Raw genomic sequence first — 19,919 nt, 5'->3', positions numbered from 1 at the left:
ACCCTTGGTGCATTTCAAAAATAAAAGGGAGGGGGAATCTGCACAAATGAAGGAAGTAATAAGAAAGGAACTCAGGGATATGAAAATATGAAATAAAATATTACATATGAAAGAAAATATTAAGTAGTGTTGGGTCTACAGCAAATCCACAGAAGTGTCTCTCTGCAAAGTTTGCAGATCTGCACTATCATTTATGTCTAAGTTTCCACGGTCACTACTAAAACATGTTATAGACCCATTATAGTGGGTGAAGAGAGGTTTGTGGGTTTTTGTTTCCTTATGCAATACCAGTTACTAGAGTTTAAAAGAGTGGCCAGATGGGTGGGGTATTATTATTATTATTATTATTATTATTATTATTATTATTATTATTTCTACTACTACTACTAAACTGATCACACACAATATACTTCAGTTACTATGTTGCTTTTGGCAGAATCAAAACAATGCTAGCACAATACAGAACTCTGAAAATCCACAGATTTATTCACCAATCATTCCCAAATGATTTTAGCAAATTTAAAAAAAAAAGTATATATGCTTACCAAATACTATTGCTTTAGCAAAAGGAGGAAACAATTCTGTATGCCTGAATAAGTGTTTATGAATCTGCCAGAGTTCTTTGTGCAATTTCTTAAAGTCACTGTATCTCTTCCAAACGACTATCTGAAGTGAAAACAGAAAACAAACACCCATGAGGCAATCATTCCTGCTAATTGAGCATTTACCAAGAATGGCAGAAACCAACACAGTAGCGTATTAGACGTGCCCTATGAGATCTTTTTAAAAGTCACTAAACTCTTTAACTGCAGCTATTAATCAAATCTTGCCCTTGCTGTACACCCACCCGCATCCCTGCGAAGTATCGTTCAGCCAATATATTAAGCAACAATTAATCTCCAAGGCAGTCCATAAACTACTTAAACTACGCAAGCAGCTGCTGTGCTTGAACTTAAGCAATTTCCACCCCAATCAACCGAAAGGACATTTGTGGATTTGGGTTAATAGAAGAAAGCTACTTTATACTGAGTCAGACCACTGGTCTATCTACCTTAGTATTGTCTATTACACTGAGTGGCAGCACCTCTGCAGGTTTTCGGGACAGTTCCTCCCCTCCAATTTCAATTTGCTTTGTATTGTGCATTCATGATTATAGCACAGTCAGCAGAGGATGAAATTTTTAATCACAGGGTCTTGGGTTCGAGAACCACATTGGGTGAAAGATTTCTGCATTGCAGGGGGTTGGACCAGATGATCAATTCTGTGATTTGTGGTATCAGGGCAGTTATACACGACCTTACTTTCAATACCATTTGCACCTGCAAAGGTTTCAAGGCAGACATGTTGCCTCATTCCCAGTACGTGCATCTCTTGCAGCTTCCTGCTAAAATCCTGTGACTTTTTTATATCATGAACATCCCCACAGGCGTGTGTCTCGCTTTTGCTGCACTATAATAACTCAAAGATGCCCCTCCGAACAGCAATAGTAGCAGTAACATTGCGGGAGCATTGCAAAGCAACAAATAAAGCAGAATGATGCATAGACTATCCGGTACAAATCCACCCCAACACTCTATTATTAAATCAATGACATGCTGCAGAATAAACCCGCAAAACAAAGACACACAAAAACCAGAAGTCTGGAAGGGCCCAACATTTCTTTCCCAGTCCTACATGAAAATGTCAGAGATTTGAACCTGGAACATTTGGCATGCAAGGAAGGCTCTACCACTGAACTACAGCCCTTCCCTCAATTCCTCCTTTGCAGCTCAAATATTATAATAATAATAATTTTTTATTTATACCCCGCCCTCCCCAGCCAAGGCCGGGCTCAGAGCGGCTTACAAGCAATAATAAAAACAAGATGAATGATTACAACTTAAAAACAAAAATAAAATACAACATTAAAATAATGGAACATTAAAATATTAAAATGTAGCCTCATCGCAGGAGAAGGAAAAGAAAGAAAAAAAAGAGAGGGAGGGAGGGAATCAAATTGGCTCCAAGCCAAAGGCCAGGCGGAACAACTCTGTCTTACAGGCCCTGCGGAAAGAAATCAGATCCCGCAGGGCCCTGGTCTCATGAGGCAGAGCGTTCCACCAGGCCGGAGCCAGAGTTGAAAAGCCCTGGCTCTGGTTGAAGCCAATCTAACTTCCTTAGGGCCTGGGAACACTAGGGTGTTCCTTGAGGCTCTCCGTGGGGCATACCAGGAGAGGCGGTCCCATAGGTACGAGGGTCCTAGGCCATGAAGGGCTTTAAAGGTCAAAAGCAGCACCTTAAATCTGACCCTGTACTCCACCGGGAGCCAGTGCAGCTTGAAAAGCACTGGGTGAATATGCTCCCATGGCAGAGACCCCATGAGGAGCCTCGCTCCAGCATTCTGTACCCGCTGGAGTTTCTGGGACAGCTTCAAGGGCAGCCCCGCATAGAGCGAATTACAGTAGTCAAGCCTGGAGATGACCGTTGCATGGATCACTGTGGCCAGGTCGGGGCGGGAAAGGTAAGGGACCAACTGCTTGATGCGGCGAAGGTGGAAAAATGTCGCCTTGGCTGTTGCTGTAACTTGTGCCTCCATGGAAAGGGAGGCGTCAAGGATTACACCCAAACTCTTAACGGAAGGCAATGGCACTAATTGGGCCCCCACAAGAGAAGAGAGTTGGTCCCTCATCCCCATGCCATCCCGACCTAGCCATAGGACCTCTGTCTTCGAAGGATTTAGTTTCAATGGGCTGCAGAATGCCAGGAAAAGACACCCCCAGGACACATAAAATGATTTCTGGTTGCCTGATCTCTGCTATATAAATTTTACTTTGTACTACCACATGCTCCTCACTTTGCTGGGCAGGAAGAAGTTCCAGGCATAGCGCTAACCTGGGGATGTGACTTCCTATCGAAGGAAAGATCAATGGGGACTTGCAGCATTCTGTAATATCTGTTTTACTTACAAATATAAAGGCAGAACAAAGATTGGAGCCCTGGGCAACTGCGGGGTATTTTTCCAGGCCAGGACAAAGTAAAACACTAAAAGGCACAGTCTATAATTTCTCACACACAAAAGTGGGAAGAACATTTGCCTTTTATCTCTACAAATGCTGGAAAACACTCTTTTTGAAAAACAAAATAAAACCGAAAGCTTGGAATCTGGAGGTTACAGTTAACTGCTGAAGGGGCAACAGCCCGCATTGCCAACCCCCAACCCTGCAGTCACCCATAGTTGGCGGCAAACAGTTTGGCACTCTTGGCAGCACAGCCAGCGCCAGGCATGCCCAACAGGTAAATGGCGATCTACTGGTAGATCGCGGGGTGCTCCTGGTAGATCTCTGGCCCCTCAGTGATCTACGGTACTTCCCCCCCTAAAAGCTCAACAACTTTGGCCTCCCCCAAAAAGCGCAAGAACTTTGCCTTTCCAAAAAAAAGCTCAACAACTGAGGTCCATCCAAAGACAATGGGTAAATGACTGCCAGTTTTTTTATACTGTGAGTGGATCGCAGTCTATTGGGAGTTGGACATCCCTGCGTTAGACAGAGTGAGGCAGCTGCTCCAGGCACCAGGTGGTTGGGCAGTGGTGGAAAGGTATCAAGGGACAGAGATATGCCTTTGCCCCCTGAAATAGCCTGCCACACCCACATGTGGTGGAGGCCGCTGTCCTCCACTACTGCTGAAGTAAGATTCAGCTGCCAGTCCTGCTGGATTCTGCGCACATAATTTTGTTTGGAGGGGTGTATCTTTTCCTTTGCCTCAGGTGGCAGAATGCATTGGGCTGGCCCCAAGGGCAGTGAAGTCACTACCTCTAAATTATAATCTCAGAGAGGGGCACGCAGCATCCCAAAACGCTTCAGTCGTCAGCCAACTTTGTTTCAAAATCTATGTGTGTGTACATGTGTGTGCCTATGTCTGCACACCTGTATGACTTGGTCCCATCCACTTCAGGTTTGGGCCCTGTCCATACTGCAAGCCATTAACCCCTAACAAAAATGGTGGCTGGTACAGCTTGACCACTGAAGCATTACGGAACAACAACCAGCTACTATGGCCCTTTGCTACCCCTTGGTTCAAAACCTCAGCCTCATTTGCAGCAGTTATGTAGCAAACTAACATCTTCGAGCGGATGATCCAGCAGAAGAGGAGGGTGCTACAAGGAATGCTAAGCATGGCAAAAGGGTTCTGTCTTATTGTATTTCTTTAACAGCAACCAAAAGTTAAAGGAAAGGGAGAAGAATAATGTCCACCCACAAGAACAGAAACAGAAAATCCACCACTAAAAATAATGATATGCTAAGAATATGTGGTCTGTGCCTATTCCACCTAGTTATAACATTTTTGCTGGAATGAAAAAATTAAGAAACCAGAGCAGCTCTTTGGTTAAGATGAAAACAAGAAATATTTGCCAATTCTTATGGTAAAGGGGGAGGGGACAGATAAAATGATAAGGTGTTGAAGTGAGCAAATACAATGACCCAAATTCACTGCAAAGTGAATCATGGAAGGTTCTTACTCTGAGGGAAGCCATTCACCTCAAAGATTTACATCAAGACTCATCCCTTTAAAGCTCCTGCCACTTTACCAGAGAGGGCCAGCCCTACTATAAGGCAGAGTGAGGAAGCTGCCTCAGGTGGCAGGTACTGAAGTGTATGAGGAGCATCAGAAAAGCCCCCTTCTGCTGGGGACAGAGGTATGTGTGCCACGCAGCCAGCCCTGCACCCCTTAAGCTAACTTGCCACCCTTAGGTGTGGTGGAAGTGTCAGTGTTTACTGTTTGCTGTTACTTCCAGTCCAGTCACTTTCTGTAGGAGAAAAGGAGATGGCCGCCATCTTGTCCTTCCTCTCAAGACGGCCCTGCCACAAAGTTCTAAATAGCCATCCACTTAAATTGCTCGTGGTAACAATTTTCTGAAAGCAACTAGGCATAGAAGCTGCTGGGCTACTCAAATTGCAACACTATTCAAATTAAGAATAGGCTTTCTGGTGAAAAAACTTAGTGCTACTTCAGAAGATCTGAAGTGGACTGTTCCTTTTTCTAGAACAATAATCAGGAGCAGACTGAACAGGACCCAGCAAACACCAGGACACACCAACTAAACATAGCTGAGGGCTTCAATGCCTTGCACATTGTGTTGCCTCTTTCCAGTGGCAATTGGCAATGTGGTTTTTAACTTGCTTTTTTCTCTCCAAAGAATTGGAAAAAACAGAAAGGGAGATACTGTTCTTTCCAGGTCTTGACACTTCTAACACTAAGAGTAAAATCTGGATGATCATGGTTCATTTATTATTGTTGTTGTTATTGTTATTTATTATGTAATACATATTTTAAAATATACTGCACATAATACTAGCTTTAAGCAAAGCCAACCGGCAATCCAACAAAACAATTTAAACACAATTGCACTATCTATTTGCCAGATAATTTCCTTCATCTCCAAGTTTGAAAGTCAGGCATTCCATATGGAGAAATGGCAGATTTTTTTCTGACAACAAACAGCACATTTCACCCTGTACCTGGGCCAAAGTTTACACGTGAACAACTGTTTGGAAGCAAAAGACACTAATGGCTCCAAAATTATAAATTATGTGTGCTGTTGTTGCTGCTTTAAGAACATAGAAGAGGCCCTAAGCCAAATGAAGGCCTCTAGGCTTCTCTAGGCCTCTATCTAGCCCTCAGGACTCTCCCAAGGCCACATCCCGCCCTGGTCATACTTTGTATGCCTTGAGTGCTTTTGCCAGGCTACAATGTGTATTTGAACTCTAATAAGTGCTTCTTCCTACATGGGGGATTAGAGGGGGATGTGTGAGTAAATTAGTATTTGCTCCTATCCCCACTTAGCACAGACCCGTGGCCCTCAGAGTGTTACGTAGAAGAGAAAGCGGCCCTTGAGCTGAAAAAGGTTCACCACCCCTAGAAGAGAAAGTCTTGTTTCCATTTCCAACAGATTAATGGGGAGGGGGAATCCCACCTCTGTTTAAAACAGAGCCTGTGCAATGAACTGGCTCATACAAGACATTAAGCCAAACCCGTTTGAAAAGTAATTTTATTTCATGCAGAGAAAGGTTTAGGCATCAGTCTGAAATAGTGAATGTCTTACAGTCAACTGCTGCAAACTTTCACATCAGCAGCATTTGCCGCTGCAAACAAATGCTTTTGGTATACCAGCATTATTATCTGCCTTCCACATCTATATAAATTAAAACTCCCTGGTGATTTACCATGTATGGCACCTTAGTGTTTGCACTTTCAGAAACCATTAAGGCCCAGAAAGGAAATGCATTACTATGCTTTGTTAATAAAGCCCTGGAGAAATGTCAAACTTTGGGGATGGTAGCACAGCAACAGAAAGTAAACTTACAATGGCTGATAAACTTACAATGGCATATCATAAGAACATAAGAAAAGCCCTGGTGCATCAGGCCAAAGCCCCATATTATGCAACATCCTGCACTCACAGTGCAGATGCCTATGGGAAGCCCACAAGCAGGACCTGACCTGCTTCTGAAAAGCAACCCAAAGTCAGACTAGTTGTGTCATCCAAACTCAAGCTTGTGGTTTCTTTCCTCCAAATAAACCACAAGTGGCAAGCCAAAAACAAACTTTATCTTCCGCTTATGGTTTGTCTAGAGAGAAGCAAACCAAGAGCCCAGGTTCAGATGATGTGGCAAGCCAGACCATGGCTTGTGTATTTTAACTATGGTTTAATGGGATGTGTGAACCAGGCCACGGTGTGCCTCATGAATGTAACACTTATGGCTAGTATGACAAAATGGCGGCTATGCTCTGCCTCCATAGTCAGGGGCAATAACGCATCTGAAATTAGTTGCTGGAAAACGCAGGAGGCAGAGAGTGCTCTTGCGCTCAAGGTCCTGATTCTGGGTTTTCCACAGGCATCTGGTTAGCCACTGTGAGAACAGGATGATGGACTAGATGGGCCATTGGCTTGATCCAGCAGGCTCTTCTTTTTAGGAAGATGATAATGGCAACCTGTTTTCACAGGTTATTTCCAGTTCAGGATCCTCCTTGGAAAAGGTGAACAACAAGTTACAAACTAGAAGAAGACAAATCTGGAAGAGAGTTTATTTGCTGGTCTACCTTTGTCACAGACGTAAAGGTGAAATAGAAAAGGTCTGAGAAAGATTGTGATCGATGCAGGGATGTGGCCCTTCAGATTTTGTTGGGCTCCAACTCCCATCAGGTCAAGCCAGCATGACAACTGGGTCAGGCATTATAGAATTTGGAGTCCAGCAACATCTGTGAAGGCTGCAGGTTCTCCACCCCCCACTGTGCAAACAAGGAAAAGATTTGGCAACTTGGTTTTACCCTTGCACACAGAAAGTAGGAAGCAAACAATTTGACAGTACTGGGATAATGTTTCTGTAATTAATCCATTTTTATATTTGTTCTTACTCAATGATCCATATCCAAGGACTGTCAAAATCAATCAGGTTGTTTCAAGTTCAAATTTCCCTCGTTGATAGATAGATGATAGTTGTTGTTGATGATGATGATAGATAGATAGATAGATAGATAGATAGATAGATAGATAGATGATCAATAGATAGATAGATGATAGATAGAGATAGATAGATAGATAGATAGATAGATAGATAGATAGATAGATAGATAGATAGATAGATAGATAGATAGATAGATAGATAGATAGATGATAGATAGATAGATAGATGATAGATAGAGAGATAGATGATAGATGATAGATGATAGATAGATAGATAGATAGAAGATGATAGATAGATAGATAGATAGATAGATATAGATAGATGATAGATAGATGATAGATAGATGATAGATAGATAGTAGATAGATAGATAGATAGATAGATAGATAGATAGATAGATAGATAGATGATAGATAGATGATAGATATTTTACTAAATTTGCTATAAACAGGTGAACCAACTGAGTCTATGAAAAAATGTTTTATTTCTAGATTGTGGGTGAAGTGGGAGTGCATAACGCATCTTTCATTACAGCAAAGATCTTATTTTGAAATATCAAATATACTGTAGAAGTCACAAGGGAGAAGACTTCGTGATACACCTACCCTGACCATCTTCCCAACTCTCCCTTCCACCCTCTTTCATCATTTCAAAATGCCTCTGCTAGAATCCCATCTCACTGAAATCATACCCACTTTATTCTCACTAAGTCTCTACTGCCAGCATACTGCCAGAACCTTGTGTTAAGGACTCCCAACTCTCCTTGACCTTACTCACCCTTTCTCACTCACCCCTCTGCCTACAGACCCATCTGCCCTTTTCAGTCCCTCTTGTCTGATTCTGGCTGCACCTTCCTACATGCTGATTTCTTGCATCATGCCCAGAAGTCTACTTTGTGTGCAGAAACAGCTTTCGATCTAAAGAGAACGTGTCTTTCTCATGCAAAACATGTCGGGAAGCCTTGCATGAGGAATGTGGCAAGAAAGATTGAGAAACATTGGTTCTTCTGTTTCATGCAACCGGGTGAGCACTTCAGCAGTACAGGGGCTGAGCATTTCCTACCCCAAAACTGCACAAGTGGAATTATATTGCTCTGGTCACAGCCTCAGGACTCCTGGCCTATGCCTGGAGGATAAAGCTATCAATGGCTACTAGCCATGATTGCTATGTTCTGCCTTCACTGTCAAAGGCAGCATGCTTCTGTACACCAGTTGCTGCAGGCAGGACTCAGGTCCTGTTGCAGGCTTCACATGTGCAAATGCACATGTGGTCACCATGACAAGATGCTGAACTGCTTTCACAGCCACACCATACATGGTTTCTCCCAAAGAATCATGGGAAGTGTAGTTTATCCCTCACAGAGGGACAAACCCGGCACCCTTAAGAAAATACAGTGCCCAGGATTCTTTCTGGGGAAGTCATGTGCCCTAACTGCATGGAATGGATGTGACCTGAATGGGCCTTTGGCCTGCTTGTGTTCTCATAAACAGCCCTCCTCCACTCATCAAAGCTTTTGCCCGAAGGTTTATGTGAAGCTTTTCTCAGCTGCAAGTATTTTAGATTGTTCCGCTTCCCTTGGGAAAGAAGCCATAGCTCAGTGGTAGAGCACATGATGTGAATGAATAAAATCTCAGATTTCATCCCGGAAATGTTCAGACAAAAAGTAGGAAATTATATGACAGACCTCTCTACCTGAGGCTCTAGGGAGCCACTGCCCGTGAGAGAAGACGGTTTCCTACCTTCCTATCCTTATTTTTCCTTTTGTCAACTCTGTTTTGCATCCTGTTAATCTTACATAATCACTTTCACCCTCTGGTGTTCAGATGGTTATGGATCACATCTCTCTCCAATTCTCCATCCATCATTCTGGTATTTGTTGTAGACAGGCTATTGAGTAGTTTCCCTGATTCTTAACACGTTTTCAGAAAGTGGTGCTGTGCTTATGCTTTGGGGGGGGGTTGCATTGTTTTATCGTGTGTGTGCTGTGTTTATCATTTTGGGCAAAACTTCATGGCCACCAGGAGTTCAGTTATGTTGGGTAGGTAACACACCCAAGGTAGGACTGAGGACCTCACTAATTTAATTAGAACTGTGCTAATTACACAATGGTAGCTTGAAAGAGAAAAGTGCATTGCTACCCATTTCCTTAACAATCCATTAGGACTCTCTTTCAAATATCAGATAGAAGATGAAGAACGTGTGTGTGTGTGTGTGTGTGTGTGTGCGCGCGCGCGCGGAGGTGTGTGCACACCTGCACAGGAGGATCCCTAGACTTAGCCTGCGAGCAAATGACCAACTGAGGCAGCAGAAACAAGATTAGCCATCAATTGCCAATCTAGTCACTAAAACAGGAACAGAACTTACTTGTTCTATTTTGCAATATAAAAAGACATAACAGTTTGTGCCATACCTATGCTAGAACTAAAGATGCTTTAAAAGATAAAGGTTTACCTCTTGGACATCTTCTGGATTTTTTCGAGAAACAATCTGAAAAACAAAAGCAAAGGCCCTGTCAGTGCTTGAATTTGTTAATGAGAGACACAGAGAGAGCACACAAAAGTGCCCAATGATCTAATATTGATTTTTAAAAACCCTTTCTTTATTTGGGACTACGCTTGATTAGGATTATACTCATCCATCCCAGTCTTGATATCCACACATTCCAGCATCATATCTGCGGAGGGGTTTACACATGTAGAAACCAATTCATGTGAGTCCCATAGAGTGCAGCTAACACCTATGCAGACTGAATTCAATGCACTTCAGACCATATGAGAACATCATGATCCAATGCAAGGCAGAGCAAAAGCACCCAGTCCTATTACTCTCAGGGTGTGTTGTCTTTGCAAACTGTCTTCAAAATAACATGTCACTTACAACTCCACATTCAGCGCATTTTTGTACTGTACGCAAAAATGAAGAAGTGCAAGGGAACAGAAAGGCAAGTCATTAAACAATGGAATTCAACCGCACGATAAGAAAAGAAACCTCATTTTCCTCTTCATCCTCCTCCTTTCCCTCTTCATCAGTAATTTCCAACTTTCCCCCACACCAAGAAGCCCCTGTGTGTCCAACACAGAAGCTCCCTGTACTGTACCATATTCTAGGGAATATTTTAAGGTGCATCGTCAGTTCACAAGACAAGCAGGCCAAGATCTCAGCATTGCCCAGTACGAACTGAAAGTACACTCTAGAAAGCATCCCAAAGTCTCCTGCTGAATTACTAAAGTCGGGAATGTTTCTGACTGGTCTTTCCCACTTGATGGGAGAACAACCATAATAAAGCTTGCAGGTAAAAGGAGGGATGCACTGTAGGTGAAACAAACCAGCAAGTCTGAATGCATACACTGGGACCTACATACTTTTTTTCCCCTTTTCTTTTTTAAAATTTTATTTACATTTTTCAGTGTTGCATTTTTTTCAAAACCACATTCACATTAAAATAAACATTTCCCCATTCATATCTTTCTTTAAAATAAACTGATCATTCGCGACTTCCCTTCTTCCCCTTCCCTGGTTCCTTTAATTTTCCCGCATATTCTTGCATAGCCATTTAACTCTCTTATTCCTTTATTATTCCTTTGTTATGTGTTATACTGTTGAATTTACCTTAATTCTACTAACATTTTCACATGTTTACAGTTGTTTTCCAGATACTACACAAAATTTGTCCATTCCTCTTTATATACCTGATCTTCTTGTTGTCTTATTTTACTTGTTAGACTTGCCAACTCTGCATATTCTGTCATTTTAAATTGCCAATCCTCCTTACAGTCATACCTTGGAAGTCAAACGGAATCTGTTCCGGAAGGCTGTTTGTCTTTCAAAATGTTTGGAAACCAAAGTGCGGCTTCTGATTGGCTGCAGGAAGCTCCTGCAGCCAGTCAGAAGCTGCGGAAGCCCCGTCGGACATTTGAATTCCAAAGAACCTTCACAAACCAGAACACTCACTTCCGGGTTTGCGGCGTTCGCCAAAATGTTCGACTCGCAAAGAGTTTGGCATCCAAGCTACTACTGTATTTCGGACCTCACTCAACCGCCATTTCTGGGCTTACAAACCTACTGATGTTTTTTGTTCTGCATGCAGGACAAGCAGCAGCAGCTGGAATCTTAGGCAGCTACTGGGGTTCCAGTGCTCACTGCCAATACCAGGTCTGAGACCCCCATGCAGGCAGTTTGACCTTAGAGCCACAAGCTCTTTAATTAGATGCCCCAATCCTTAGAAGGCCGCAAACAGGATGCAGGGCTCAAGTGATAGAAAGGCTAGCCCAATATTATGAGGGGAGGGGGCCTTTTTTTAATTCACTTTCTCCACATGAGAGATACTTTTATGAACTTCTAGCATGTTCTTAAGCAGAGGTTGGATAGCCATCTGTTATAGATGCTTTAGCTGAGATTCCTGCATTGCAGCGGGTTGGACTAGATGACCCTTGGGTCCCTTCCAACTCTAAGATTCTATTATTCACCTTTTCTTAAAGCTGAAAAGCCCCAAGCTATTCATTTCTTCGTTTGGGCATTCATATTCCACCTTTTTGTGACAAATCAAGGTGGCATGCAGAATCTTTAAAGATATAATGGCATATAGAGATGGATGCTAAAGGGCACAACATACGCCAGTAAAATACCACAACAACACACACCAGGAAGAGCAGGCTCTAATTAAAAAATACCTGGTGAAAGGAAGTAGTCTTAAGAGCCCATTTAAAAGCAGGCAAAAAAAACCAAAAAACCAAAAAACCCACAGCCAAACCCTCAGTATGCTCAGTAGGGGTCTATACATATCCTCTTCAAGTGTTACTAAAGAGAGTTAACACAAGCGAGGGCTTTTTCCACTCCAGTTCTCACCTCCCTCCAATTGTGGAGGTTATCCCTATGAAATGGGGAGCCCTCTTAAAAGCTGATTTCCCAGCATTTTAAAACACAGAAACCTCCACAAGCACAGTAAGATCCATGCTTCAGAAGGTCAGCTTCCACAAGTTGGTAGGGCAAGAAAGGTGCTGAGCAATATACAGTATGCTGTCAGTGGGCTCCTGCTGTTGTCTTGTTGGGCTGTGTACGTAATAAAGGGGAGCCACACCGGGGTGAAGGCATCATCTTTTGTTTGTCCCCTATTGTTGTAGCTTGGTACCAGTGGTCCATGTTTACTCCTGACAGGTCCCTTCAGTGTTTAGCTATAATGCAACCTCTGCGATAGCTCAGTCAGTAAAGAATGAGACTCTTAAACTCAGGATCATGGGTTCAAACCCCACACTGGGCAACATATTTCCGCATTGCAGGATGATCAGTGTGGCCACTTCTTCCAACACTACAATTCTATGATCCCTGGCTGCTGAGAGAAGGTGGCTTATGAGTTCTTTGTAGCGTGGGTGTGTTATTGTCTTGGAAAATATTCAGTAGGGCCAGTTCTGGAGTGGCTTCTAGTACCTTTTTTGTTATTTTGCATATTTCTTGGAGGACTGGATGATCTGTTAGAAAGAACTCTATGAACTGATAGCAGCGACACTGCATGTACTTTTGAAACCCAAGAAAATATTTAATAGAAACAATTTAAAAGAAAAGGAAGGTGCGGAGCTAGTACTGTACATTCATCAACCCCACTGCCCCACACTCCCGGCTGATAACTTTTGCCACTTTAGCAACAATTGAAAGGGGCTATAGAGAAACCCAATTCTGCAGGCAGTTCGTATGTGATGGATCAGGGCAATAACCTTTGTACCCTTAAGGCAGCTCAAATCAACTCTTAATGAAAGCGTTCGGTGGTACTTGCAGCAAATGGTCAGTGGTCATTAAAATGTTCCAATACCACTAAGAGGAGCATAGAAAGTTGCCTTATACAGAGTCAGACCATCCATCCATTTAAAGCCCTAAACAGCCTCAGTCCAATATATCTGAAGGAGCGCCTCCACCTCCATCGTTCTGCCCGGACACTGAGGTCCAGTGCCGAGGGCCTTCTGGCGGTTCCCTTGCTACGAGAAGCCAAGTTACAGGGAACCAGGCAGAGGGCCTTCTCGGTAGTGGCACCCACCCTGTGGAACGCCCTCCCATCAGATGTCAAAGAGAAAAATAACTACCAAACTTTTAGAAGACATCTGAAGGCAGCCCTGTTTAGGGAAGCTTTTAATGTTTAACAAGTTATTGTATTTTAGTGTTTTGTCGGAAGCCGCCCAGAGTGGCTGGGGAAACCCAGCCACATGTGCAGGGTATAAATAATTTTGTATTATTATTATTATTATTATTATTATTATTATTATTATTATTATTATCATCCATCTGGATCAGTAATGCCTACACTGATTGGTAGCACCTCTTCAGGGCTTCAGATAGGGATCTCTCCAAGCCAAACCTGGAGATGTCAGGGATTTTTTTGCATGCAAAGTATATAGCACTGAACCACAACCCTTCTCTGCATCCACTCAACCAACCGAGTACCCCACTACATGAAGGCAGCACACATAACAAGTTTAATTCAACAAAGGCTCTGATCGACTTTAGAACTCAAACTGCTAAAGATCTCTCAATCTGCTTTCATGCTGGGCTGCCTGTCCTATGGCTGCACAGCCCTTTGGTGACATCACAGCAACTCAACCAATGGCAGTCCGCAGTTCCCAAGACTAAGCAATCCTACCATCACAGGAAGGCTGATTCAGATTATCACTCATTTCACAATACAACCTGAGAAGACTGAGAGCATTCTAAGGAAGCTTACCGTCAAAGTTTTAACTCCAATTCCAGCATGTTGACATGTAAGGTCAGTTCATGCCAGCAGCTTCAAGCGCCACCAGCGTTAAACTCTGTACTGCTGGCTGGCTCTATTCCATGACAAAAACGGGGAGACCTTACATAGATGCTTGTTGTTAACATTACTTTAACAAGCACTATCCCCCTGGTATTTGAAGCTTCGGATGCATTCGCTTTGGTTACTCGGGAACCAAATAAAACCAAGGGAGCATGATGCAATGAGCAGGGGGAGGAAAGGAATCCCAGCCTCTTTTGGAGACTGTTATCGTGAGCGTGAGCAGGTGCGCTGGGTCTTTTCTTTAACCTTGCTTGGGCGAGTGCATTTCAAATCCAATTCTCTTAAAGAGCAAGGGCCTGCAGGTTTTAATATATTGATTTAAGAGCATTTATCTATAATTGTGGAACAGTTCTGGCTTTCACTGTTTACCTTTCACATGCCTTGCACAATCTTTATGCCCCTCTTCCTCTTTGTCTCTCTCACACACATATACCCCACTTCACCTCAGGCTTACAATGAAGTAACTGAATTGTCTTGGAAATTTAACAGCCAAGTTTTCTTATCTACCATCCTCCTGGACAAGCCTGCTTTCTTATCTCTTGAGAGAAAGGCGCTGTGGAATTTACCACCAGGAATGGACAACAAAGGGCCCATCGTCTGCACCCTACATTTAAAGTACTACCATACCACTTTTAACAATTATGGCTTTCCCCCAAGGGATCCTGGGAAATGTATTATTATTATTATTATTACTATTACTATTTACATGTGTTGCCTCAGGAAGATTTTCGGTATCACATGGCAGGACGGAGTTTCAAGCAAATATGTACTCTCCTGGGCCCACATTCCCAGCATGTTTGCACTCCTATCTCAGCAACATCGACACTGGCTTGGTCCCGTCCACAGAATGGAAGACAACAGGTCCCCCCAAGGCGTGCTCTATGGGGAGCTGGCTTCTGGCACCAGGTTCATTGGCAGACCAACTCTGTTTACAAAGATGTTTGCAAACATGACAGGAAAGAACATCACACCTGCCAGATCCCAGGACAGGTTCCAACAATGAAAACACTGTAGTTGGTTAAGAATGATGGGAATTGTTAGGAGACCCCGATTCCCCTTACAGAGCTACAGTTTCCAGAGTTTTGTGAGGGGAATAAGCAGTGCTATTTTTCTAGAAAAAGAGGTGCCAGAACTCACTATGAATGCCTCCCTTGTTCTCTTATAATGGCAAAGGCAGCCACCTGAGAGGTGCCGGAACTGAGTTCCGGAAAGTTCCAGCTGAAAATAAAAGCCCTGTGAATAAAGGTTTCCTAATAATTCTCAGCACCCTTAACTACAGTTCCTAGGATTGGGGTGGGGAGTTATGACTGTTTAAAGTGGTATTGGCTTTAAATGTAGGGTTTGGGTACCAAGAGACTTGTGGTACATTAAAGGCTAACAAACTTATTGGGACAAACACAATCATGGGCTGAAGCCCACATCCTCAGATGCACAAAGCGAAATCTTAGTTGGCAAGTATACAAAGGAGAAAAATTATAAGGTAGGAGTCAAATGGGCACCAAGATGCAAAAAGTAGAGGCAGTTATAACTAGAATTTAAATGTTTGTTAAACCAGTGCACCTTTGATAGTAGCAGGTTGGTGAATGTTAGGAGGAGCAGAGCAGATAAAAGAAAGTACTTCTTCATACAGCACACAGCTAAACTATGGCACTTGTTCCTACAGAAGGCAGTGATGGCTACCAACTTGGATGGCTTTAAAAGAAGAGTAGAGAAAGTCAATGGAGGACAAGGCTATCAATTAATACCTAGCCATGATGTCAATCCAATTGCTGGGAGCTGCAAGTGAGCAGATTGCTGTTGCCCTCATGTTCTGCTTGCAGGCTTCCCATGAGCATTTGGCTGGCCTCTGTGAGAACAGGATGCTGAACTAGATGAGCCATTTTATAAGAAATAAAAGCAGCAATAGTAATGCAATGTAAAATCATTAATAATAATAATAATTTATTATTTATACCCTGCCCATCTGGCTGGGTTTCCCCAGCCACTCTGGGCGGCTTCCAACTGAATACTGAAAACAATACAGCATCAGACATTAAAAACTTCCGGGCCGCCTTCAGTTGTCTTTTAAAAGTAAAATAGTTGTTTATTTCCCTGACATCTGCTGGGAGGGCGTTCCACAGGGCAGACGCCACTACCAGAAGGCCCTCTGCCTGGTTCCCTGTAACCTCACATCTTGCAATGAGGGAACCGCCAGAAGGCCCTCAGCGCTGGACCTCAGTGTCCGGGCTGGATGATGGGGGGTGGAGATGCTCCTTCATGTATACAGGACTGAGGCAGTTTAGGGCTTTAAAGGTCAGCACCAACACTTTGAATTGTGCTCGGAAACGTACTTAATGCAGGCATGCCATGGAAGCCTGTGGATCATAGGTTGTCCACAGACCACAGTTTGGGACACACACAACTGTTGTAATAACTACTGAAAGGAAAAGAAAGCAACATCTAATCCAGGCTGTACCAGGTTTATTTGACTGCAGTATCTCCGTCATCACGATTGAAAACTCACATTTTTTTCCAAGGACAGATAGGGAATCAGGTGGATACCATTTTAAAAAATAAAAAATAAAATAAAAATAAGTATTTTATGGAAACCATTTGGAGGTTAAAAGATATATAAACCTTGCAAAATAAATATATTAAATTAACACCAGTATAGCCTGCATACAATGCTACTTCCTCCCAGCAGTGAGAATGTGGGCTGGAATGCAGGAGAAGATAGTTGAAAGTCCAAGACTCTTAGCAGATGAAGGTTTCTCCCAAGTAATGTCTGAATGAGCCCTTGTCTCTTACCGGAGACGCAAGGGAGCACGGAATTTCAAAAGAGGTTATTCTCTGATAGGTGCCAATCTATTATTTATTGATTACTTATTTGTTGCTTTTATATCCCATGTTTTTTCTCCAAGAAGCTCAAATTCCTGACATGGTGCTCCCCCTTGTCATTTAATCCCAACAACCCTGAGAGGGAGGTGTGGCAGAGAGCCAGTGACCGGCTGAAGGTTACCCACTGAACTTCATAGCCAAGTAAGGATTTGAAACCTCATCTTCCAGGTCCTAGTCGGATATTTTAACCATTATGCCACACTGGGTCTCAAATAAATGTTTTTAGGGCAATGTGTGGGAAGGTCAAGACATGGGAAATATGACTAATTTTTTGGCTTTCATTTGAGTTAGGCTGTCATCTGTGCAAAAAAACAGCTCTTCCTTCATTTCCAATAGCACAGAGGAGAGGACATGGTCTCTTTGCATTGTACTCAAGGACCAGGTCTAGGAAACAAATGAGTGCTACTACACCATCAAAACCTGGCTCTGCCCTTTGAGCTGGAAGCCCAGATCAAACCATAACCTCCTGTTGCCCTTTGGACAACCAGGCCCATCGAAAAATCAGGCACAACTACAAACTGCTTCCCATCTCTACACCTATAGCGATGGCTGTCCCTTCTGACCTAGCCTTACATAATGCAGATTTTGGCTCTCTCCCCAAACACATCTCTACTGGGGGAAGCTCACATCCCTGACCCAATGTGCAAGAAGCCAGTCCCTCCGTGTTTGGCAGTGTTTATCCCAGGTTAAGCATGCAGAGGATTGCAGTGTTATTCCTACATCCCATCCACTCCTCTGAAGATAGAGGATGCTGACCTCGCCTCCAGATAAAACCCACATGCATGGAAACGAGGGAAGAGGAGGATCTGAGATGGAAGGGAGATGCCATGATCCCTCCTACCCCCCAAACTGGGTACTTCTGGAGTGGGGTCTGAGTGGAAATGCGACTCCCTCCATCCTATAGAGCAGGGGTCAGCAACTCATTCAGCCGTGGGCCAGTCCGGACTATATTTGGGGGGGGGGGGTGAACGAATTCCTATGCCCTATAAATAACCAGAGATGCATTTTAAATAAAAGGACACATTCTACTCATGTAAAAACACACTGATTCCCAGACCGTCCGCGGGCCAGATTGAGAAGGCGATTGGGCCGCATCCAGCCCACGGCCCTTAGGATGCCTACCCCTGCTATAGAGCGAGGAAAAATGTATAGAGATGTCGGGGAAGAAAGAGAATCAATGCTCTCTCTCTGCCGCCCCCTCACTCCTCTCAGCAGATTGCGGGGGGGGGGGGAGGAGAGAGAGATATGGACATCTGCTTGGAGAGAGGACGAGCAAAGGCATCCCTGTAAGAGGCCACGGCGCTGTGGCAAAAGCACATGCCCGCCGGGCGTTGCCAAAAGAGGCCCTGGGTTCCAATTCTGCCTTCTCCGGCTTCGGTAGATGCCGGGAAGCCGCTGCCCGCGAGCCGCACGGACAACCTGCCTACTTGCAGGCAAGCAGGCTCCCGGGATCTCCCTGCCCGTGGCGGAGATCAGAAGGGGAAGGATCCCGTTCGTCACCCCCGAACCTAATCAAAGATTGCACGGAAGACGGCCTTCCCATTTCTCTTTCTCTTTCCCTTTTCTTCCCGAGGCTGACTCACCCGCGCGGTGACCTTATACAGGGTGTATCCCCGAGGATGGCGCTTGGGCTCGGTGACCGTGTAGAACCGGGCCACGTCCCCGCCTCGTCCCTGCGGGGAGATCATCCTTGCTCGCAGCGGGCCGGCAGGAGGTGCGGAGGCCGCGGCTTCCTCGGCGCCGGCCCAGCGCCGCCAGGCTGCTGCAAAGATCCACTCCCGGGTCAGGCCTGAGCCGGCGGCGGAAGCGATGGGAGAGAGGGAGCGGCGGCGGCAGCCGCGAAAGCAGCGCCTCTCCTCTCCTCCGCGTGGATCCGGCGCGCGATGCAGGCGAGGGCGGCCCCCGCGACGCAGCTCGCCGGCCTGCCTCTCTTTCCTCCCCCACCCGCCCTGCCCGATCCTTCCCGCGGGGGTCGGGATGGAGCCTCCCCACCCACACACGCCTTGGAAGGAGAAGCGCCGGCAGAGTCAGGCCGGCTGGGTTGTCTCCCGGAGTGTCCAGGGGCGCATGAAATGACTGCGCGCGCGCGACCCTTTTCAGGATCGAGAGAAAAAAGGTTCCTCTGCTCAGAGCTTAATTTGAGAGAAAGTAGCACGAAGACTCCGGGTTGTTGTCCTTTCCCACCACCTCTTCCGCTTCTGGGGGCGCTCTTTCCGCAAGCCTAAACATGTTTATTCGGAAGTAAGTCCTTCTTGCTCCCAAATAAAACGGTGCGTAAATGTGCAGTCTTAACCCTGACTCATGATTTCTAATAATGATGCGTTTTATGCAATGATTTCTCATGTTCCTGGCATGTCGCATACACACTGTCTTGATGTAGGCCTATGCACAACATCCCTGCAAGGAAGATCTGTATTATTATTCCCAGGGGGCCAGGGGGGGGGATTAAGAGAAAGACTAAAGACCACTTAGTAAATCCAGGACAGATGTCTAGCCAGTAGGCCACATCAGTTCTCTGTATTTATTCAGTGGTGGCGAGTGAAATAGACTCTGCACCTGCTCTGGCAATTTAAATCTATTTTTATTTCCTACGTGCCGGGGTTGCAATTGAAAAAACGATGCCAAGACTGAATTAAGCCCTGTATTTATGCATGGGTGTAGCCGGGGCAGGGGTGGGGAGAGGCAGCTGTCCCCCTTCAATAAAATTCAATAAAAATACATAGCAAACTGAGGTTCTGCAGCCCCCTAACAAAAGGTCTAACCCCCTCCAGCAAAAATCCTGGCTACGTCCATGCATTTATGACT

The 19,919-nt window shown here is 44.5% G+C and overlaps 1 protein-coding gene across 3 annotated transcripts in view; it reads right to left on the bottom strand.

Moving 5' to 3' along the window:
• The window catches only part of RPS6KC1 (ribosomal protein S6 kinase C1), a 94,413-nt gene extending 75,058 nt beyond the window's left edge, over positions 1-19,355 (bottom strand). The window contains exons 1-3 of one of the 3 annotated variants that reach the window (XM_081903754.1): positions 18,698-19,355; positions 9,893-9,928; positions 546-666 (exon numbers count right to left, since the gene is read on the bottom strand). In XM_081903754.1, coding sequence (XP_081759880.1) covers positions 546-666; positions 9,893-9,928; positions 18,698-18,802 — 262 coding nt within the window. In that variant the 5' untranslated portion in view covers positions 18,803-19,355. Of the gene's footprint in view, positions 1-545; positions 667-2,275; positions 2,713-9,892; positions 9,929-18,697 lie in introns of those variants that run through there. The other 2 variants (XM_081903753.1, XM_081903755.1) reach the window with 2 other exon arrangements.
• Positions 19,356-19,919: the final 564 nt, after the last annotated feature.

Source organism: Podarcis melisellensis, assembly GCF_964234715.1.
Source record: "Podarcis melisellensis genome assembly, chromosome: 3".
NCBI lineage: Eukaryota > Metazoa > Chordata > Lepidosauria > Squamata > Lacertidae > Podarcis > Podarcis melisellensis.
Note: the sequence above shows the minus strand (reverse complement) of the source record. Positions and strands in the feature narration are given on the sequence as shown.